The sequence below is a fragment of the Girardinichthys multiradiatus genome, chromosome 4 (assembly GCF_021462225.1).
Source record: "Girardinichthys multiradiatus isolate DD_20200921_A chromosome 4, DD_fGirMul_XY1, whole genome shotgun sequence".
NCBI lineage: Eukaryota > Metazoa > Chordata > Actinopteri > Cyprinodontiformes > Goodeidae > Girardinichthys > Girardinichthys multiradiatus.
The window spans coordinates 43,745,054-43,769,811 of record NC_061797.1 but is presented as its reverse complement, the minus strand read 5'-3'; the positions used below and the strand labels follow the sequence as shown (position 1 = coordinate 43,769,811).

Genomic DNA, 24,758 nt, shown 5'->3' with positions numbered 1-24,758 from the left:
AGAACTTAAAATAATCTGATGCCATCCTAGATTTTAGGTAGCTGTTTTGTTTATTTTCTGTTTCAGAATTTACCATTGCAGAGGAGACGCCTATATACAATGGCAATAGAAAAGACAGGAGAAATCAAAATAACCAAAATCCCTATATTTTGTATAGGGGTTCATAATGGTGAGATCAAGCTTCTCTGTTCAGCATTCAGTACTGTTGCCATTTGTACTGTCTATTCATCTGTATCTGTCTATTTACCAACACATTTTATAAACATCTTTCCTTTATGCAAGACTAGTCATGACTTGTCATTGTTCATCTGTTGCTATTTTTTTATGTCTCTGTTAACAATACCAAGTTAAGTTGAAGCCCCAGTGATAATTTCAATGCATGATGAGCAGAATTACTTTTTAACTTAATATTACAAAATTACAGAATCCAAACCCTGAATTTCCCATTAATCCATCCTCAAAGGTATACAATTCTATGAATGCTATCAACTCTGAGCTGCTAAACTATATGGAAATGCTGACAGATGTGTAAAACCTGTTAGAATTTAATGAATTGCTCAACTGACTGCCAACTGACAAATAATTTACCAACAGTGAAATGTTTAGCTCTTCCTGTGCTCACACACATTTACAACCTTTTGCAACAAAGTATGGACGGTCAAAGGCCTGTTCGTTTCAAAATATTCTAATAAAGGGAAGAATGTGTAAGCTCTGTTGAATTGATGTGCAAGGAAAGAAACAGGATTCTAGAGTGAATAAAGGGCCAGGCAGATGAACAGAGCAGCTGTATGAGCAGACTGTGCATCTTTAGAGTTTGAGTGTTAAGGTGGGAAGAGCAGCAGAGAGACTAGGCTTTGAGTTAGTTCATCGCACAGGTTCTGCCACTTGCTGACAATGAAAGCATTCCTGGGACCAGGAAAACTGCTGTCTAGGCAGAAATCATTTCTTTTTGTTGTATTCAACCAACTGGAGCAGCAATAAACCTTTCACCACATTCCCTAGTGCTTGGCACAAAAAGGAAAAAAGCACTTCTTCTGCTTTTGCAATGACTTCAGAGAAATGTCTCCATTCAAAAGATATTTTCGCTTTGAGGGTGAGGAGAGGAGCGTAGAGAGGAGGCTATTATCATATTGTGAAAACTCAGTTAGCAGAGGAGGTGGGAGGAAAGAAGGGTGGATTTGAATGTGCTGAGAGAAAGATGTAAGTAAGTAGCTATAAGACAGAGAGGGAATGTGTGATTGGATTTGGTTGAGTTGTAGAGCTGCGCTGGCTTTCAGGAAGTTGGCTGAATGGTAGGTTTGAGTTTTAATGGAAACGAATGGGCATCGGTAGAGGACTCTAATAGGGCCTTCAGAGACGATTCAAGGGTTCAGAGCAAATCTGCGGTCACAAAGCAACACACGTCTGCTCCAAGCCAGTTGAGATTCTTGTCATCTCATCCAATTTGATTACTTTGCAGTATGGCAGTCTATGTCACATGACAGCTTGCCTCAAAATAGCTGCAGCCTGCTGCAACTTGGGTTGATTTGCATCTGGATATTTCCTTGTTTATGATTTTCTTTGAAAAGAGCACAGGAATTTCCTTTATTTGATTCCATGGCTCAAATGAGAGCCTGCTACAAAATTCGAACATTTTCTCCATTCTGGGTAGACTTATCAAAGACCTAGAGAGGTTGCAGCTGACCAGACGGATTGATACAGCCAGCAGCCTCAACCAGCATGACTTCTCCCGAGTAACATAGATGCTAAAATAACGAAGATAAAAAAAATAATAATACTTTGAGAAAGTTTAATATCCACAAATATATTGTTGTGAAACGCTTGTTTTATTCAGAGTTGTTTTGCTAACAGAGTTGTTCTGCTAACATTAGCTAAACATGGGCCCATGTGACTAGCAGTAAGTCTTGGAATACTCTGAGGATTTATTAAATTTACTATGATTTGACATCCTCTACCCCAGGTTAGGAAACTATTACTGGCAATATCTTCACAAAACCTCACATCAAAAATATTATTTTAATTGCTTTAATTGCAAAGTAATGCTATAATCTGGTCGGCCCATGTCCCTAATAACCCAACTTCCATGCTCTACACATTAAGTTGAATAGACGTTCAATGCCCTGATCTTCCTGTTTGAGTTGATAGTCATCAAAATGATCAACATCAAAGTAGAAAACTCTTGACTAAAGAAGATAACTAGATGAGTGAGAAAAGCATGGGTTAATTGCAACCAACAGTGTCACTGTAATGTTCTACATGTCACAAAAGCATGTTTTCCTATATATCCTGTAGCCCTTAGAGTCAAGCTGCCTATATCAGATATAGAATTCAATTTACTGGCATGCAAAGCAGAATACTGTACTGCAACAAAACGTCCTTGTCTTTTTTATGTACTATGGAGCTGCACAAATGTGTGGTGGTGTTTTGTTTTTGCAGATAATGTGTCTATATTTTCATTTTTGTTGCTGTGTGTAGGATGTTTTTTTTTAATGCAATCTCTGGGCTCTGTGTAGCAAGCAACCAAAAGCTGCATGCATACTATAAAAATGTAGCAATTAATTCGAATTACTGTCTCCCCTCCCCCTTTTCTTTGTTCTCTGTATGTGAGCACATCTGTGCTATGCAGACATTTTGGCTCTCTTGGCATAACAAAAAATTTCACAGAGTCCACCCAAAACTTCTGTGTACAGAGTACACAAAGATATTGACTTCTTAATTTTTGATTTTTGAACTTGTACATAAGGTTTTTACTTGTTAGATTGTTAGCTTTCTTTTTCAAGTGACCACATTCATTAACTGTTGCTTTTACAGGATAGATGTTTTGCTTCTCTTTTCTCTCTTTTGAAAACCGTAACCAAAAACAGTTGTTAGGTCCCCGTTCATTATTTGACTGGAAATCTCACTTAGACAACATTGTCAGCAAATTTTGCCTTTTGACCAAAGAGAAATGAGGACCCTATTGAGTCCAAAGAAACTATTGTGAAGCGGGATGGCGGCATCAAAGCTGCAATTAAAAGTAAAGTTTTTTAAGTAAATTCAATTTCTCTTAATATTATTGCAATATTAACCAGAGGGCTGCCAATGTGTAAGCTCACTATAAACAACTTTTACTCAATTACAAATAATGTTTGTATTTATAAATGGGAAGAGCCTCTATATAACACTGCAAAATTTCCATCTCAAATCAGTTGAAAGCTGGTAAAGAGATTTGAAGTTAGTAAGCCTGACCACTGGGTTTGCTAGAGTGTGGCTGAGTGTCTCTAATAAAACATTTGCTTAGTCTGAGCCCTCCTCTGAGATACATATGTTGCATGATGCGTGTCATTGTGCCTGAAGGTGGAGAGCAGTTCTGTCAGATGGCCCCATTTAGCCCTGCCTCACTGTTGTTTGGTCAACCCACTGTGCAACAATGATGCCTGCAGGTTATGTCACAGAGAAAGTGAAGATGGAAAGAAAGAGAATGGACTGAAAATAAACTCTCAGGGTCACCTTAAAAGCACAGTCGAAGACAAGACGTGCCCTCTCAGGAGTGCATTGTGCAAAGTAATCTGTGCTGAAGTGAAGGAGCTAAGTGTACACAACGACGCAAGTAAAGTTTGCAAAAAAAATTGATTAGTTCATAAAACAGCTTTTGTTCTAACAGCTTTTGTAAAAAATATTTCATATTACCTTCAATAAAGATATTACATGGCCTTACAAAAGTATTCATACCCTTTGGACCTTTCCACATGTTGTCACATTACATCGACCAACTCTAATGTATTTGTATTGGGTATTTCTTGTGGTACGCCAAGACAATATTGTGCATATTTGCAAATAAAAGGAAATTTTTTTTTTTCTTAAATAAAAATTTGAAAATATAACCTGCGTTTTTGGGGTTTTTTAAGCCCGCTAATTCAGACTGTGACACTACCTTCCACTGCAATTGCCTGAAGGTCTTTTAGGGCATGTTTTTATCATAACTCTGGTAAAAACATGAACTCTGACCAGCTTTCCTTTTGTTCCTGACCAACTCCGTCTTCAAAGGTCTGTCCATCAGCAAAGGGGCCATCTGGTCAACTATTGTGAATGACTTTGATTTTGTTGTTATGCTTTATACTCATTCAATGCATGTCTTACAGAACTGTAGACTTTTACCTTCAGACGGTTAGAGGAAAATCAATGTTGCCTGCCCTTTAAAACAATTCACAGCTGTGGAGTATCTCAGGGGGCTGGAATGGGCTCATTGCTACCACTTGCTTACAGCATAGAGTTCTGCAGTAACAATCAGTCCACTCCCCAAAACTCTTTAAGGCACTAATTAAGCAAAGGAGGCTTTCTACATACAGATGTTTTTTCACTCAAAAAAAGGTATTTTCTAAACTGGATGTTTATGGCAGCTCATTATAAGGTAGCATATTCTAGTCACGCTTCCACTCTTCACTGCTTCATGTCTATGTATACACTATGGACTACATTACATTGCTTGGTAGCTCACATCTATGTTTCTGACTGCAAAGATAAACTAGGCGTCTTTCAGCTCTGAGTATACGTATAAGAACAAATGCAGTATCATTCCAGCTATCATTCAGCATTACGTAATCGCACATTCCTCTTTACTTAACATTTCAACAAGGGCCATGTGCAGACAGCTTCAAATAAGATGAGAAAATTAGATCGCTCTGTATTCTAAATAAAAAAATATTTTTGAGAAAGAGCAGCGGGAAAAAAGTAGAGGATTAAAGATGGATTACCTGTGTTCGGACTCGTGGATTGAGAATATGACTCCTGATGTGGAGGACTTCTGTTGGATGGTGGCCAAGAAGGTGAATTCGCTTTTTCTCCTGAACAGTTGAACCACTTTTTCTGTGATGTGTGGTGGGGCGTGAACTGCCCTCCCAACATCTGAAGGAATAAAATAAAATGAAGGTTAAACTCTTTTACCTTTCTTGCCCCCTCTATGTGCGCCTGTCATCAGTATGAGAAACATATTACTGGTCTCACATGGCAAAATATAAAGTGGTATATTTTGTTCTTGCTCAATACTTCTGCGATATCATGCCAGGGTTGTCTAGCATACTATATTTTATACAATTATATGTTGGTGATGGGCCTTTTGCACCAGTTTAGGAACATGATTATAAATTTTTTTTTTACTATTTATACATTTGTTGATACCAAAAATATATCAAATATATCAAGGTAAGCGAAGCATCTGCATAGCATAGCAGGAGATTGTTAATGTTTTTAAAGATATTATTAATACCATTTATTACTGTGATAATTTAGTTGCAGGTGCATCAATGCTATAGCAGCACACATATACAGTATACATGGCATGTGAGATTGTCAGCATTCTGACAAAATGTTTTAACATGTCCATTAATATCTGTGGCAGCCTGGCTTTTCTTGTGATAAAACTGTTTTTGCTACAGTGCCTAATGCATTGTAAGGCAATGCCAGAGTGTTATTTTCCAATGGCATTGTGTATTTATTGTAACGAAAGACAGAAAGACAATAGTGTTAGGGCGGTATACCAAAACAATAGGGCTCTATATGTTTTCAATTCCACATATTGTATATCTATTAATATTTACTTTTAAATTTTCCTCAATATAAGGCAAGGACTAATATCTGATCAGTCTCATTTTATATGTATACCACATAGGAAAATGTGGAATACATTAGCTAGTTTGTGCAGGACACATGGTTATGACTTAAAACCTATGGGCATGTGCTAGATCAATACGGCCAGGAGGATGAGCTGTCTGTGTGAAACAAGTCAGATCAGATGTGCCCCTAATGCTGATAGTGATCACATGTGGTTCACAGGTTCTGCTGCATACTCATTAGGGCCAGATAACAATTTTATTAATTCAATTCAAAATTCAAAAATACTTTATTAATCCCAAAGGGAAATTAATTGTTGTTGTAGCTCATTATGCAGGTTTCTTCAACCTGTTAAATAATGTCAATTAACCTGTTTTGAGAACATGCAAAAACCCAACAATATTAGAGGAATTTTCACATATAGAGTGAATGGGGCATGTGCCTGAGAGAGCAGAGCTGCAACTCCTGAGTTTCCACAATGCACACCTTACATGACAGACAGTCCAGTGGACAGCAGCCTGTAGTTGTCTCAAGCAAAGGGCTTTTAAATCTCCCCAGGGCGACAGCAGCCTGCCTGCCCTCACACTCATCCTCCCCACTGTCACAGCCCAGTTGATGGAGAGTCACGTCCCCCAGCATCCAACTTTTTCAACGTGCAGGCTCTCTGACCAGAGTCAGACATTAGATCATCCACTTTAATCCACAGGGACACAGGCCCTGTTTTTACGGTGTCAGGATACAGTCAGACCTTAGATTTCTTAACCTTCACCGAGCTGAGAAATAAAGCAGTGCTGTCAAACTTCAAGGTCAACTATTATGTATTATTTTAAATAAAAGTACATAGGTGCTAAATAAAGTCAAGCTCTACCTCTTTACAGCCATAATGAATACTATCAAATTGAGGTAATACAATATTTCTATCCAAGAATACAAAAATTTAGGAGATCAACTGTTTGACTTCAGTGATTTTTTCATTACCACTGAGAACTGAATCAGGACGAAACAAAAGAAAACAGTTTAACATGCAGTGTAGCATGCAGACATCAACTGCAGGTGCAATAGCATCTAAGATTTTAAATGCAACCATCAAAAACAGAGAACATTGCAACTTTATTCAGAATGTTTGACTGTTAATTTTTTTTACATTTGATTCAAAGAATGTATTGTAATATTAGGCGCTAAAAATAAATAAAGCACCTCAATTATATTTACTTGCTAATGCTGTCAAACTTAAACTTTATTTGTGTGACTAAAGTTAAACCTCTGTTCATTGGTCAAAAAGGTTTAATTTAGTGGCGCCGAAATGGGGGGACAGAGGCGCATTGCCCACCCAATGTTATGTCCCTGGCATGGCCCACATCAGATCCCACCAAACATCTACCCCACTGTGCTGACAGGCTGGGACTCATGTCTCTCCCCCTCGCAAACTGGCTATCTGTCTCTGGGACAGATTTACGTAAGGTTTAGGTTTGTCTTCATAATTTACTAACATGCGCAATAAGGTCATAAGCACGAAATAAAACCCATTGTTCAGTTAACAAGTTTGTCTCAATCAATATGCAGTACTGGCCGTTTAAGTGCAAATCTGTCCAATGTGGGGAAAAACGGGTGCAAATATGTTTATTAAACATGTGCAGTGTTATTCACTAAAGCTGCAGGTAAGTGCACTATTTATTTGTCTGTCAATATTTTGCGCATCCTAAAGGCAGTAATGTCTGGCATCTGGATCATTCCAACAAACTGTGGTTTACTGTGATTTAATCACATCCTCTTCCTACACATTCACAGACTTGACTGATAGTCTGGACAAAGTAGTCCATAGTACTTTGAGACTGAACAAAGACAGTGAATTACCTCAGGACAATTATACACTATTTAGCAACTTTAGAAGGTACACCTTTTCAATTGCTTGTTAACACAAACAGGGATTCAGCCAGTCACACAACAGCAACAACTACACCTAGGGATGACTTGGTCAAAATCAAACTGAGTATCAGAGTGGAGAAACAAGAGAAATAAAGTGACTTGAAACTTTATATGATTGTTGGTGCCACATAAAATGGTATCTTTCAGACACTGTAACAATCTGGAATTGTTTGAGTTTTAATTTTTTTTTGTGGAAATTTTGACCATTTATTTACTGTTTAGGTTATTCTTCAGGTTTTGCCTTCTTTGGTTATTTTCCTTATGCTTGTTTGTGTAAGGTGCTTTTCTTATCGGTTTATTTATATGATTATATATTACATATTTAGAGTTAACTTCCAGTAAGATTTATGTTACTCCTCTGGAATTCTGTGTGTTCCTGTGTTAATTACCCTCCCTTCTTTACCTCCCCTGCATTCTCCCTGCCGCCAGCTGTTCCACATTTTATTCGATAAGCTCTTCTGATTCATTGTAATTTCTCCAACCTGCCTCTGTATTTAAACTCTGGTTTTCATTGCTCACACTGGATTCTACTGTTTGCCCGCCCAGTTCACGCCAGTTTCTTCATCTGATTATCTGCCTATGTTCAGCGACCTGCTTCTTTGTGTAAGTTACCAGTTCAGTTATCATTAAACGTTTCTACTCACCATGTGGCTCCCTAACTCCTGTGTACATTTTGGTCCTGCAAAGACTCCACATGACAGACACTGATAATCTAATAGGATTTGCACACACATTTATCTCCCGAGTTTAGAGAAAATGATCTGAAAAAATCAAAATATCCAGTAAGCGACAACATCAGCTAGAACATCTACTTGTTACAACCAATGCTAACCACTCTTTGATTGCAGACCACATCAAACCTTAAAGCAGCTAGGCTTCAGCAGCAGAAGACCACCCCAAGTGTGACCTCTGTCAACTAAGAACAAGAAAGCTGAAGCTATAATTCACGCAGGCTTACCAAAACTGGACAGTAACAGATTGGAAAGACATTGCCTCTTGCAGTCACCTGATCTGAAAATAATACATCGCCTTCAGGACATGGTAAAACAGTGTAGCTGACAAATCTGCAGCAACTTTCTGAGGCCGTCATGTCAATGTCTCTGAGCAATGCTTCTCAAACATTGTTAAACCTTTGCAGCAAAAAACAAATGTGTGCAGTTGTGAAGTTAAAGCGGGCTCTGTCCTGGTACTAGCAATGTGTCATAGAAATGTTGGATGACCTAATCTAGTGCTGTTAAATGTGTTCAGAATCAGAATAAGCTTTATTGCCACGTTCGTACATACAAAGAATTTGCCTCCGGTACACTTTGCTCTTTTGTTCTGTTTTTGCATTACAGAATATACAAATTTACAATTTAGAATTTACAATGTACAATATACAACGTACAATGCAATATTCTGCATTACAGAATATACAACAACTTCACAGGTGAAGATGCACTAGCAGTATGTTGCAGTAGGTCCATTTGTTCTCACCATTTTTTTCCTCGAAGCATTTCTCATTTCTGAAAGGTTCTCTAGAACCAGTAAAATGCTTAAGAACAATCTGCTGGTACTTTTGTTACTTTTTAGACATTTGTAATTATGAGAACCTGTTCTCAATTTAAAATACCTACAGTTGTAATTAGCCCTTTTTCATATACAGGTCCTTCTCAAAAAATTAGCATATTGTGATAAAGTTCATTATTTTCCATAATGTCATGATGAAAATTTAACATTCATATATTTTAGATTCATTGTACACTAACTGAAATATTTCAGGTCTTTTATTGTCTTAATACGGATGATTTTGGCATACAGCTCATGAAAACCCAAAATTCCTATCTCACAAAATTAGCATATCATTAAAAGGGTCTCTAAACGAGCTATGAACCTAATCATCTGAATCAACGCGTTAACTCTAAACACCTGCAAAAGATTCCTGAGGCCTTTAAAACTCTCAGCCTGGTTCATCACTCAAAACCCCAATCATGGGTAAGACTGCCGACCTGACTGCTGTCCAGAAGGCCACTATTGACACCCTCAAGCAAGAGGGTAAGACACAGAAAGAAATTTCTGAACGAATAGGCTGTTCCCAGAGTGCTGTATCAAGGCACCTCAGTGGGAAGTCTGTGGGAAGGAAAATGTGTGGCAGAAAACGCTGCACAACGAGAAGAGGTGACCGGACCTTGAGGAAGATTGTGGAGAAGGGCCGATTCCAGACCTTGGGGGACCTGCGGAACCAGTGGACTGAGTCTGGAGTAGAAACATCCAGAGCCACCGTGCACAGGCGTGTGCAGGAAATGGGCTACAGGTGCCGCATTCCCCAGACCTGGGCTACAGAGAAGCAGCACTGGACTGTTGCTCAGTGGTCCAAAGTACTTTTTTCGGATGAAAGCAAATTCTGCATGTCAATCGGAAATCAAGGTGCCAGAGTCTGGAGGAAGACTGGGGAGAAGGAAATGCCAAAATGCCAGAAGTCCAGTATCAAGTACCCACAGTCAGTGATGGTCTGGGGTGCCGTGTCAGCTGCTGGTGTTGGTCCACTGTGTTTTATCAAGGGCAGGGTCAATGCAGCTAGCTATCAGGAGATTTTGGAGCACTTCATGCTTCCATCAGCTGAAAAGCTTTATGGAGATGAAGATTTCATTTTTCAGCACGACCTGGCACCTGCTCACAGTGCCAAAACCACTGGTAAATGGTTTACTGACCATGGTATCACTGTGCTCAATTGGCCTGCCAACTCTCCTGACCTGAACCCCATAGAGAATCTGTGGGATATTGTGAAGAGAACGTTGAGAGACTCAAGACCCAACACTCTGGATGAGCTAAAGGCCGCTATCGAAGCATCCTGGGCCTCCATAAGACCTCAGCAGTGCCACAGGCTGATTGCCTCCATGCCACGCCGCATTGAAGCAGTCATTTCTGCAAAAGGATTCCCGACCAAGTATTGAGTGCATAACTGTACATGATTATTTGAAGGTTGACGTTTTTTGTATTAAAAACACTTTTTTTTTATTGGTCGGATGAAATATGCTAATTTTGTGAGATAGGAATTTTGGGTTTTCATGAGCTGTATGCCAAAATCATCCGTATTAAGACAATAAAAGACCTGAAATATTTCAGTTAGTGTGCAATGAATCTAAAATATATGAATGTTAAATTTTCATCATTACATTATAGAAAATAATGAACTTTATCACAATATGCTAATTTTTTGAGAAGGACCTGTATATATATATATATATATATATATATATATATAAAACGATGGAATATTTCTGTGAAAGCAGTTCTAATTAAGGGAGGATAGATTTATGTCCACTCAAAATTATGAGGTTAATGCAATATAATTTGGATTTCCAATTATAAACATTTTACTTAAATATAGGTTTTTGCTGTGAGACTGTAGAAGAAGACAGTTCTATTACACTTCAGATTGTCAGTGCAATGAGAGCCAGAAAAAGGCTTCAACCAGTGTATTTATCATTTCTGTCTGAATCCCCAACACTGCAGTGATGATGAGGACCAAATACCTGGTGGGATTTTATCTCAGATTCTTGTCAACATCAACATTTAAAGTGACAGGGGAAACAGGTAGAGTTGGATGGTTTGTCACCCAGCAGTCAGGTTGAAGTTTAGCTTAGCTGGCTGCAACCAGTTGTCGACCCCCTCTCCTTCTCGATTTTACATATCATGACATTAATCAGTAGCCTGGCGGGTCCTCCCCCACCCTGGCTAAATCTCTGTGATGTCCCCTTTTAGTGGCAGTGAGAAAGAGGAGCTTGATGGAGGTCCAGAGTGCCCTCACTGGTGAAAGATGAAGCTAGTCAAGTCCCCAAGGACTTCAGTCATGTCTGATATAGAAAATTACTGTGACCATATTTCTACCAGACAAGCACATTATGACACATTGCTTCAGTCTTTGCCGCAGGCACAAAGCAGATGAAGGCTGAGTTTTCCAAAGTCCAGAATCCAAGTAACTGGCAAGGAAACATCTCATTCTACAGTGCTCACAATCAAGGCTAAGCTTTATCAGAACAATCTTAGAATGAATGAATGAATAAATAACTTAATTTTAAATTTAGAGATATTTAAAAATTGTTTTCCTGTAGGTAATGTCACACAAAGAAAAAGAGGCTGAAGTCAATGATTTGAGTTAATACATTCACTCTAGCAACAGAAAAGAAAGAAAATTTGCTAGATAAAACTAAAGAAAATCAGATACATGGTATATACAGCCCTAATTTTTTTTGTGGAATACATAGTAAGATAAAGAAGATTAGCATTTTTTTAAACTCAAACTCAATGTTTGCTGAAACTCCTCAGAAGCAATACACTTTCTGATCATCTTTAGCTGTAATAGAAATCAGAATATGGCCCCTTAATGTGCTGAAGTTTGAAAAGGTCTTATTTGCTTCTGATAAATTTTAAAGGTTTTACAAATTGCATTACAGTCTGTAAAATCCTGTGCTGGGTGTACATTTCCCGGCTTGAAACAGAGCAATTGTTAATCATTTTAATTGATTCATCTTAGAATAAGAGGTGTTAATGAAAGTTAAAATGTCAGATTTTGCAATTACTACCTACAGTCTATGCAAATTATTACTGTCGTCAGAGTAGGCACAAAGAGCTCCATGCGTGGTCTCTCCACCGTGCGTCTTGCCCGTTGCACAATTTCTGGCAGATTGTCCTCAGTTCACCAGACAGGAAAGATTTATTTATTGTAATTTGTTTAGGATTCTGTACATTTAAAGCACCATCTTTTGAAATAATACAGCAACAGAAGGGTTTTACATATGACTTAAACATTGAATCTCTCTAAAAATGTCAGAAACTTGATCTGGAATTTTACTGGGGCACAGACGGGGATGTCCCCAATGCCCGGTAAAAGATAAAAGATAAAATATATTTTTACACTGGGCATGGTAGGTTTGTATAACTTTTATACTTTAATAAATGAAAAATTATTTTTGTGTTTATTATTTAGCTGTGTTCGATGTTTGATCTGAAACATCTGTTTGATCTGAAACATTGTGGCAAAAAAAACAACAGAAGAAATCAATAAGGGAGATATTTTTCACTCTATGTAAGATAATTATCTTCAGATTTCTGGAAAGTTCTGTTTGTACATGTTTTGTGAGGCTGTTTTGTGACAGACAACATCTGATGCTGTCTGCAATTAAATCAGTTAGGTAAGTATCCATAATTCAGAAACCCATGACTGGACAGCAACATAATACAAAAACGAGTGGTGCAGAAAAGCTGCACGAAAAAAGGAGAACAATTATCAGGGAGATGTTGCTAAATGTGCTAAAATTACACATACATTTTCTGTTCGACCTCTGCAGCAGCAGTTGTTAAACAGCAACATAAAGTGAACGAAGAAGAGAGACAGAGTAAAGGCAAACTGAGTGAAGAGAGAGTAGTGGCTCCTCTCCTGTTGAATCAACTCACAGCTTTAGTTTGTGGGGCAGACACCCTTTCGACCTTAGGCTGGGCCTAAAACTTTACTTTTTGATAAAGCTAACAGTTAGAGTGGCTTAGGATAACCTGAGCTATCTGTGTAGGTTTGCAGCAGGACGTATTGACCACTTTTCCTCACTCTGCAACATTCTCCTACTACAATTTTGCATTATTTGCTATAATCTCAACTTTTGACTTTGTCCTTTGATGCAATTAGCTGGGTTTCCTTAGAAAACGTTTTAACCAATTTAAATGGTAAACTGAACTTGACTATATTGTTTGACAACTAGGACAAATTTTGAATGTGTGTACACAGAATCTTTCTGTCAGGTTTTAATTAAGTTTACTTAAATTGTAAAGTGCCTTGAGATGACGTGTTTTGAATTGGGGCTGTATAAATAAACTGAAATGAAAGGAAGACCATCATGAAAAGTTTATGCAGTATGATTTAATTAGTTTACTGTAAATAAATTTATACGCAGTAAACTATACTGCACCATGTATAATTGTAATTCTAATAGCTAAAGCGATAAAAAAAAAAACAGCAAACGTTTACCCTGTTTTTTTTAATGCCTACTCATAAAAAGTGGCTTTATAGCTTAGGAACAAATTGTTGTAATTTGGTTTTCCAAACTTTTACAAACCGAGTCTCTTTGGTTTAATAGAAAACTAAAACAAACAAAAAATTCATAAATGGAAAACTCAAAAAAGCCCTCTGTTATAAATAGGTCAGTCATTTTATGCTTTAGTATGGCTTATAAAATAAGAAGCCTTTTGATTTATTTACTGTATAATTCTAATAATTAACAATATTGTCCTGAGAGAACAATGTGCTGTAAAAGCACTATTTTCCAGTCACTCACAAAAACAAAAAATGGTTTCCAAAAATATATAAAGCCTTAAAGCAGTGTAATTCAAAGTATCCTATAGCAGCTAAATTTTACCAGTCGATCCCCTACTTTTTTGACTGTGATTGAAACCAGTCCTTTTTTCCAATATTTTTAACCCTCCAGTCATCTGCACATCCACAGCAGGCCATCCAGTCATCCATCCAGCACAGAGCACACTGTCCCTGAGGAGCAGGCCTGTTTTTGGCTGCTCAAGGCGGGTCTGCGTTGTTGAGCAACGGAAAGAGACTGGACTGCTGAAGTAGGGTTGGACTGGAGTTGAAGACAAAGGACTGACAAGAAACAAGAAAAAGAAAACCACACATGGCTCACAAGGACTCAAGCTAATGATTGAAACATAAAATGCAAAGAAATCTTAAATACTAATAAAAACTGGCAGTGTAAATGAGAAAGACCAGAGTTTGTACAAACAAACAGAAGGAATAAACTTTGATGCACATGAAGGATGCCGAGTGCATGTCAAGCAACCTCCGAACACAGTTGTGCTCTCAGCAACTCTCCTAGGTTAACTTGGCTTGCATTTGAAGAGCTTCTCAGCTGTTGAAAAATTCATAAAACTGAATCAATGAAACATTGATGATACTTTTCAACTTCTCCTTCCCCTTAGCAAGAAGATAACCTGACAGTAAACATTTAAAACCATGTATTTTCCATCGTGTTGGTTATCTGTGTGATGTCATATGTCAGGCATCTAATGACACTGGCCACAGATGGTAGTCAGATAGTGTAGCTCATGACAAAGGAAATAACCCTTTATCACAAACCATCAGACTGAGTGCACTTTGATTACTGTAAATAAGGATGAAACTCAGAGAAAAAAAGACCATCCTTATGTGGGTGAGTCCTCAGCTGTCACTTAAAGGACAATAATGTAGAGCACTGGCACAGATTTCTGCACAAGAAATATTCGATGTTGGTCAGCGTGATTTCCTCCAGGGACACTGTACCAACATTTGCATGTTATATCTCTAATACACATCACATACATGCACAGCAATGATGGGCAATGATAACCTGCTTGCAAAGAGCTGTGCTGCTGCATGGGTTACAAGATGGATGAAAATTAAGAATTCTTTGACTACATTTCTTTTAACCTTTTATGTTCATACAAAACAGTTGAAACCAATACAGTTATAGTTACACAATCAAAATAAACAACTCATGAATGCAATCTTCAAGTCAGCATTAAAGAGGTGTAATGACAATATATATGTAATTAACAATATACAGGGACATACTATAAAGACAGCAAAATTTATGGAAATTGTATGTGCTTGTTTTAATATATGTTGCTTTCTCTATGTTGGCATAAAAAACACTTGTGTGGCTAAAAAAGATAAAGACAAGTCCTGTCACATATTTTACATTTCTTTATTATTTATGATGTGGCCCAGTTACCTGTACTGTATGCAAAAGCGGATTGTGTTAAATGTACAGTATGATACTGCATACGAACAGGCTCAGTTATTCTTTGTTCTAATGTAACTGGCTAACTTTTTTCTTGTATTTAGCCCCATCCATCTTTCCCTCCACTTCGGTCAGTTTCCCAGTCGCTGCTGCTGAAAAACAAACCCACAGCATGATGCTGCCACCATGTTTTACTCAATTTTAAAAATGTCCATGATGGTTCACCTGCAGAATGTGGATGACGTATTTCAGATATACAACTGTACTGGTTATGCAAATGTGATAGATTACGATGCATTTAAAATACTTATGCCTTTAAAATACTTGCTAAACTGTAGTTTATCACCAAACAAAGGCTAAATGTAGATGATTCCAGTCACCATCCATATGCTGAGTATATCAGTTTTAGGTACTATCAATGCCAGTGCTTCATACTATACTGAAATACAGTGCAGTCAAATGTTTTAGTTGAGCAGCACTGTTTTATTTGGAGCTTCTAAATCCTGCAACTGCTTTCTGTCTTCCTAGACTTTCTTTTTTGCTTCATGGCAGCTTTTTACTCATTTTTGGTTGTTTCGTGAAACAGCTCTCGGATTAAAGCACTGCAAAGCAGAAGTAATCAAAAATCCATGTACAGAAATTGAAGCTTGGCCCTTCTTATTTTGCAGCCTCTGAGCAAGCTGTTTAATGTCACACCCATATGCAATATGTCATGCATTATTGCAGGTATTAGCTATGTGCCTCTGGGCCATGACAGACATTTTCTGGGTGAGAGGCAAGATGCCCTTGGGTGACCACTGGTTGTATTATCTGTTTGTGTGTGTGTGTGTGTGTGTGTGTGTGTGTGTGTGTTCGCTGTGTGTCCCATCACGATCGTATCTCATCTCTCCTCAGCATGCTGCCCACATTTACCACTTGTTTGTCTCCTTTATTTTCTCTCTTCCCTTTTTAAAAGTATAAAGAAACTTTAGCAGAGCTTCTGCAGATGTAAAACACAAGCTCTTAGATTTGCTGCTTTTAAAACCAATTTACTTAAAAATCTGTCAAAACTGAAATTGAGTTTTGGAATGAAGAGAATTCATAAGGTAAGGGGAGACACAGAGACATAATGTTATTCTAGCTTTCTCCATAGCATGGCTAATTGAGATGAATAGCTGTGTCAGCGTTACAGACTGCAAGATGAAGAGCTGGTCGGTGAGACTGTTGATTTTGTCCACTCCAGTGATTGGATGTTTATAAGGAGCAGCAGTATAGGTTCATTGAGGAGGTAATTAAGCTTGGCTGGGTTCTGTTATATGCAGCTTTGTATTCAAGCTCCCCTAAACTTATACAGGAGTCCCAGCTATACAGATGTGCACTCCTCCACAGATACCCTCAGTCCTAGCAGTGGGGCTACTGGACGCCTGGCAGATACTGATACAGCTACTCAAAGCTCTTAGCACTCAACTAAATTACCTCACATCTCAATTCCACCTGTCTCTCCTATGTGGGTTGGTGTTTAACATAAATATGAAAGGGTGTCTGGATTCAGTCTGCATCAGTACAGTATGAGCACTTTACAGCATAAATCAACAACCGTGTTGTTAAAGCCTGGCCACAGCAGAGGAGGATTGTGTAGAGCTATTGAGAGGTGGAGCTGATTATGGATTTAATCTTAGCTTTGAGAGTCCTTAACAAAGAACACACACACACACACACACACACACACACACACACAGACATACAAATACTTTGAAAGAAAGATGAGACCCACAGGCACTGCATATAAGCATCATAAAAATGAAACTTAGATAAGAACTGAAATTAGTAACTTAGTAAAAATACCTTCTTGTCATTTCCTTATCAGTGCCAATCACAGCCTCTTAGACAAGATAAGAAGTAGTTGGATGTATATTCTAGCTATTCAGAACTGTGAACAGGAGCAGCATCATTATACTGTATATACATATATATATACATACATACACCTTCACAGTCCAGGGATTTTTAGCGGATAAAAGGACTCCGACAATTGCTTAGAGGTTCTGATATTGAGGACACATCTTGCTCTCAGTGCACATCCTAAAAACTCAATAGTTTAACGCAACTTTGGATTAAAATATGTATTCCCATCAGTACAGTGTGAATATTTTGTCATATTTACAATCACACTCTCCATTTTTTGCACACAAATAAAAATGCAGGGTATTTCCACACACTGACATTAATTAATGCAATATCACAACTACAACTCGATATATGGTTTCAGGCACGTTTGCATTGTTGAATAACGTTTTTTGTGGATTTTATGAATTTATAATTTAAACCTAAGCTTAAACCACGTTCAAACCAGGCAGTTTTGCCTTGTCTAAACCCTGGATGAAATATGTAGGTCTATGCAGGCATCATTGACTCCCGTAAATAAGGTCTGTGTATAGCTAGGAAGTCTAGTATATTGGTCACTGTGAAATAATTTCACTGACAATATAAACGCAATGACTGAATCACATGAATAAAAGAAAATGTTTATTTTGAATGCCAAAAAACAGAATGCATCAAGCTTGTCATATTGATTTTGTTTACGCCAAGGTGGATAGTTGAATTAGGTTTATTAAAACAGGCAAAAAAGCCATGTTTCAAGAAGGGTCCCACACAAGCCTCTGGGGAAAGCACTGAAGAGGAGAGAATGGGGTTAACACTGGGAGCCAGAAAAATGTTGTGCTACTTCTGGAGTCCAGAGGAGGAAGGGCAAAGGAGATCAGTGTTGCCATTTGAGTCAGGACAAGAGGCGATGTCTACAAAAGAGAAAACTATTAGAAAATAGTCTTGAGTAATGTGCTGGAGAGGGTAGGACGGATTACATAGCTGGTGAGCCAAAACATTCTGACATCAGCCGCTGCAACTCTTTATGCCCCTCCTGTCATTTCACATTCTGGTTGTTAATAACAGTAGAAGAAATAACAAGAAAAAAAAAAAAAAAAACGTAAAAAAAAAGATATTTTAGGTAAGTCTACTTCTATTATTGTGTTGGTCTATTTTATTTCAGAATGGCACTGCACTTACACACAGGTTTTATTTTTAACCAGTTGAAGAACACACGATTATTGAACTAAACACTACAGTGTGTTTTTATTTTCCTTTCTGCCACTTTAGCAGGGAAAAAAAAAACCTCCACATCCATTTCTCCATATCTTAAAGGCATTCACACAGTTGGGCCACTATCTGAGAACATAACAGCCTTGCTGGTGAACAAACAGACTAATACTTCACTAAAAAAGAAGAGGCAAGCATGGCATTACAAGAAACACACACTTTCTTACTCTCTCTTATCTAAGCAAATAGGACATCAATTCACACAGAGGCAAAGCAGAAAGGAGGTAACTCATCAAATATGGACTACAAGTGTAAACTAGCTGCTATGTGTAGAGCAATATCTCTGTGTGCTCTCAAAACCTGTCAGCAACAGATTATTCAAGCGGGACGCCATTTGGAGGCAAAGCAGCAGAGTTCAATGACTCTCGCTGTGCTGGAGTTGATTATGACGTGAGAAACAATGAATTATTACAACAAATGGTGCCCCAGATGTTCCCTCTGTCTTCATGACAAACAGTGCTCTGTCAAGCATAGACAAGCGAGCTGAACTTAACATGAGCCTGAAAAGTCTCTATGGTTCGCTTCTGTTGTGTTGTTATTCTGAGGTGCAGTCTGTTGCAGGTTCTGTTCTCTAAAGAATTACACATTAGGACACATTAGCGTGGCTCAGTCAGAACATGAGTTTTAAAACATAGCCAAATTAATGCCTTAATAATGAATTTGTATTCAGTCCACCTGAGTTGTGCAGCTCCTCCAAAGTTACCGAGGTTGATTTTGCAAGTAATGCTTTCACTATTTTGGAAAATCTGATTAAATTAAACACAAGTGGACTCATTTTAGCAATTTATTCACATGAACTCTGAGGATAAATATTTGCAGTTTGCAACTGGAGGGGGGTGTGCACGATTCACTTTTAATTTTCTGCAAACTAATTTGACAACCATTCTCATTCAGGTTCACATTTATGTGATAATATGTGTTGGTTTATCAAGTAAAAAAGCAATAAAAATGCATTAGTGTGTGTGGTGTATGGTGACATAATGCATGTTTTTGCACAAAATAAAAAAAAGAGTTAGGAAAAGTACTTAAGAGCTAATTGAAGGTGATACTCTACATTGGATTATCATCTGTTTGTTTTAGGACTAAAAATCTTTTTTATCCCCATGAATGTTTACAGAAAATTGCCACAGTGTTTAATTATTCAACTACTGGCCCAATTAACATCTATAATATAGTATATTTCAATGTAATTTTAAAGAGCCCTGAACAAACTAACATATTAATCAGGTTTTTATGTATTTGCACAAGGTCAATTTGCAATTAAGCTTTGTTGTTAGTATTACTTCCTTGAAAGTGACATTATATTAATTTCCTTCCTTTGATGAATGCATAACTATATAAGCTGTTAACAAATAAATTATAAATTGTAAATAAATAAAAGCAGAGTTTTTTTTTAAACAAAAGAAAAGAGCTTTATTCCAAAAATATAGGAATATTGTGCTTATTTAGCCTTTGGATTATTGAAAGAGAAAGAAACACAAAAACAACAGTGCAAGTTCTCCTCAGACGTTTAAGCAACTTATTGAGACAAAGAAAAAAGTTTTTATTGTTTCAACTTTCAGATTTTTTGGCAGACTTCGTTAAGCATAAAACATGTAATGAATGTTAAAAATGACAGTATTTACATGCCCAATAATAAAACACATGTTATATGTATATGCACTGAATATTCCATCTTAATTATTTTCTGAGTAATTTCAAAATAAATATATACATATACTTGCATGGCAGATTTATTCCTGCTATGCTTCACACTAAATTAACAAGATAAATGTTTGTGGCAGCTGAATACACCTCTTCTGTTTCTTTTAAACCATCTCTATATTTCTGCTCTCTCGTGCCTCCAAGACACAAATGTAACCCATGAAAAGCCTGGAGATAAGAAGAGGAGTAGATTTTCTTACTGCTTTTAGGTATGTCTCTTCCTCCTTTGACCCAGACTATAGAAAATGACAGCCTGATGCAAAATGCAGTCACTGCATACATTTATTTCTATTTCTTAATTTTTAATTTTAGCATCTATGATTCTACACTGCCAGGATTTGTTGTGTGCTCCTTCTGGGCATCGAGGTTTGAAACAATGTGGCAGGTACAACACAGGCTTAAAGCCCTAAATAACAAAATCTGAAATACTTTAAACCAGCACTCAACTCATTATATGCTCAAAAGACACTTTGTTACAATTCAGAAATAAAAGACAATGTATAAAGCCAACTGCAATTTCACCTAAAGGTACATACAAATCATGGTCTAATTTTCAGAATTCCAATTGTGCTACCTTGAAATGAAATTAATGTTTAGGTGAATATGATTTAGTTAAAAGAAAAATACAGATATAGAGGCGAAAAAGGAGTTGAAAATGAATGGTTACAAATTAACACTTCAAACTGATTCTGATACAAATCTCAGTATCAGTTATAAGGTCTGATTACTTGAAGAGTAAGATTTTTCTATTTATCAAGCATTGTGTTTAAACATAGATATCTGTATAATTTGAGTGTTAAATTCCTTACAATTTATTTTCATACAACATTATTTGTGCTGTGTTATGGATTTAATCCATTAAAAAAAAGTAATGAGTTTGATTTCCTAACATTTCACGCTGATCAAAAGCTGATTTTTTGTTTACGTAATGCTAAGAAAGGTACTAGGAAGTGAATGCCAATACACAGTGAGCACAATGACCCAATGATAAGACACACACACATCACACGCTAGGCTGATAAGACATTTACTATACTTATGTCAAAATGTGCGACTTTTTGTGCAACAATTTCATTAACTCCATTCTAGGCCGAACATTTCAACCACCATTCTGCTAAAATTACCTAAGATGAACAACATGGTAGGTACAAGATGTTGAAGGAGTTTGAGAGCCAGTAAATGTGACTCATGAGTGCCTTCTCACTGTTCAAACCTGACCTCTAACTTCAACTACTGAAGAGGGAGCTTCTCTTCATCCAAAGGAGAAACTTTCATATGTACTTTAAACATGAAAATCAGGACGACTGATCTGCTGAGGTGTTCACATGGCAACAGCGATACCCTCTGCAGTTGCCCCAGCAGGTTATATGCTTCAGCATGAGTTTAAATGTTGTCAGTCAAATCTTTTGCCTTGAAGTTGCCATGACTCTATCTGGTGGTATGTTAAATTACAAGCAATGCACAGCAGTGGTGGTGTCAGGGTTGCCCTGGCAACCTGGTTTTGGGACTTTACAGAAAATCTATGAAATGCTACAATCATGCTCATAGAAGGGTACCTGTTTCTGTACCGTTCAACAATTGTATCTCTTGGCATTATTTTATTCCGTTGCATAATGCAAATTATTGAGCAATGGAGATTTATTGCTACCACTCATGAGAAACATATCTTTGTTCAGTTATTACTATTATTTTAACAAGTCCACACAGACATATTCAAGTGCATGCAGTGCCATGTGAAGACATAAAGAAAGGCATTTATACTTTAGCGTCAGCAGCTACTCAGTAAAGTGTTGCTTAGGTATAAAAAACAACTTTCAGTTCTTTTATTTATTAATTACACTTTATTACACTTTTTGTAAGGTCTTCTACACTTGATAATCATTTTCAAAACATTTCTCAACATTGCAACCTTCAGTGCTAAGGAAGTAATAAATAAAAAACAACCATACAACAGTAAATTCAAAGGTCTACCTGGATGCTATTACATAATAAAACTGTGGTCCATTCTTAAAGTAACGTTTGTCTGCTCATGTTCATTACATGTGTCATAATGCTATAAAAGTGTTATAAACTGTAATTAATCGTAACTGTAAAATTTCAGTTCAAATCTACAACAGGCTGAAAAGCCATTCAAAGTGTGTGTGAATCCAATTATAGCATCCCTGTGATACCATCAAAACAAAGACAATGGCTGCAGGCAGGACAAAGCACAGCTAATTATATCAAGCCTGTGATAGAAACTGGAAGGTGCTGAAGGAGTGAATCTGTGCGCCTTCCACCAATAGTTTAAGACAAGGATGAACAGTGTTTAATTCCTCCATGCTGAACTTACTGCACCAGTCTGCAGTCATACAGTCATGGATTTTAAAGGAAAAGCTTTTAAGATTGTAGGTGACATTTTTCTGTGTGTGATAATGAGCAATGCTTAACATGGAGGTTGTATGCTTGAGAATAACACATTGCAACTATTTTCCAGTCAGACATTTTTTTTAAGTTAAAATTCAAGGAGCACAAACAGCACAGGTTGTGGGTGTATAGATCCTAAAAAATACAAAAGATTAATCATTAAAGGAAAAAGGAATCAGGTCTCCCTCTGTGTGCTGAAGTTTTTTGGGAGTATAAACGTGTGGAATTATTAAAACAGTAAATCTTTTATCATGTACTAGGTAGTGTGTGTCCTTGCACTGCCACGTATAGTATGGAAAGATAATCCAGTTTAATCAGTCTTCCTATTTTACAACCACACTTTACAAAGTAATTATTGTGATGTTTAACTTAAATACGACAAAAACTGTCGGAAAGTGCACTTTTTTTTCATATCCTATTTTTGTGGAAAAATCCCTAAAGGTATTAGGCAGTCATGTTCTTTGGAGGTTTTCTAGGCTAAGCTAAAGACCCACTAGTTCACTTGAAATTATGCAGCTTAATCTAATGTCTAATCTTTTTGTTGTGCTGCTTCTTTTGGCATCTCCTTGTTTTTATTGTTTAAAAAACACTGTTCTGTTTTTGAAAAATTATTTTGAACCTCCCCCCGAAAAAATGTGAAAACTGAAAAAAATGTTTTGCAACTGACAAAAAACAGATGTGAAACTGATTTCCAGTTCCCACAGTCCCTGAATGCAACAGCTGGAAATATGTTGTTCAGCCGCTGTGTTGAGCTGTCAGTCATGATTCCGCAACCCCATGATCTGAGGCCCCGCACCCCACGCCAAAATAGGTCCAAAAGTTTGAAGGCAACAAAAAAATCTGCAAGTTCGAAAAAAAAACTTGAATCTGAAAAGTAGTTTTGGACTTATTTTTTCCAGTTTCACATCAGTTTTTTTTTCAGTTGCAAAACTTTTTTTTCAAGTTTTCAAATTTTTTGGGGGGAGGTTTTTTTTCAGGTTCAAATGTTTTTTCTTTTGAACAAACTTTAATTTTTCAGGTTCAAATTTTTTCTTTTGAACAAACTTTTATTTTTTAGGTTCAAATTGTTTTCTTTTGAACAAACTTTTATTTTTCAGGTTTAAATATGTTTTGTTTGAACAAACATTTATTTTTCAGGTTCAAATTTTTTTTGTTTGAACAAACTTTATGGCCCCAATTTAGCTCCATTGTTCAACACTTTTGGTGATGATTTAGGAAACTATCTAGGATGTACACATGCTCATGTGTTGCCCCACTGACAAGCACAAGTGCCCCACAACCCTTTTCAACATTTTAGTTCTCAAGATAACAACCAAGGCTTAAGAAATTCTAATTTTTATCAGAGTTGTAGTATGCTTGCATTTAGCGAAGGGTTTTTCAGTCAAAAAAACCAATCAAGAGTGTTGGATGCACTGGGCAACAGCCGTTTTTAAACTGAGCCATAGTCAAATTTTAACAAAATCAAACTTTGACCACAGTGCGCGGTAACAGATACTTGAACACCCAACAGAAAAAAGTTATCTTTAAAACTGCTCCAGTCAGAAAAGAATGTCATCTATTAATGTGATATAGAACTCCTTCACTGGCCACACACTCTGGATCATAGTTTCTCAATATTTATTTAACTCTTGTTGTTTGGCATTTTCTTTGTCTCACTGCCAAGTACTTCTATTGGTTTTTAGCATGAGAAAGATGCATCATCAGAGCCAATAGCACTGCAAGTTTCCCCATAAAACAGCCATTATCTGTTTGTTGTTTCGCACTATACTCCATAAAATTCCTCTCTAGAGGTCAGGGTTTACTGATGACTTCTGCTTTTGGTGAAAAATAAAAACATGACCAGCCTGAGATACAAGCAAACATTGAAACTGCTTAAGTTATCCTGCTGGCCTGGGGGCACTAAGAAAAACTGAATTCTCAAAAGATATGTTGAAAAATGCACTGACACATGTTTAAAAGAATGTCATATCTTTAAACACAGAGACTATTTTTTGGTTAAAAATATATCTACACTCATGTCTAAATTCTCAATAGACACTCTAAAAAATTGGGATAGATTTAGTTTAAAAGTGAAAGCTTCTTGGTGTATCTATTAGAGGTCTAAATATAGACATGTTTTTAACCAAGATGGACAAGCATGAAACACTAGGTGACATAAATTGGGATTAAATTGGGATTCTTGATTGTAATAATGCTGTTTTAACCAGATGAGCTACACATTCAGTATTGCACAACTATTGT

At 37.0% G+C, this 24,758-nt stretch overlaps 1 protein-coding gene across 1 annotated transcript in view; it reads right to left on the bottom strand.

The window, feature by feature from the left end:
- The window catches only part of LOC124867156 (protein kinase C-binding protein NELL1-like), a 339,275-nt gene that overhangs the window by 291,914 nt on the left and 22,603 nt on the right, over positions 1 to 24,758 (bottom strand). Inside the window, exon 3 of the mRNA XM_047363441.1 lies at positions 4,734 to 4,884. Coding sequence (XP_047219397.1) covers positions 4,734 to 4,884 — 151 coding nt within the window. The remainder of the gene's footprint in view (positions 1 to 4,733; positions 4,885 to 24,758) is intronic.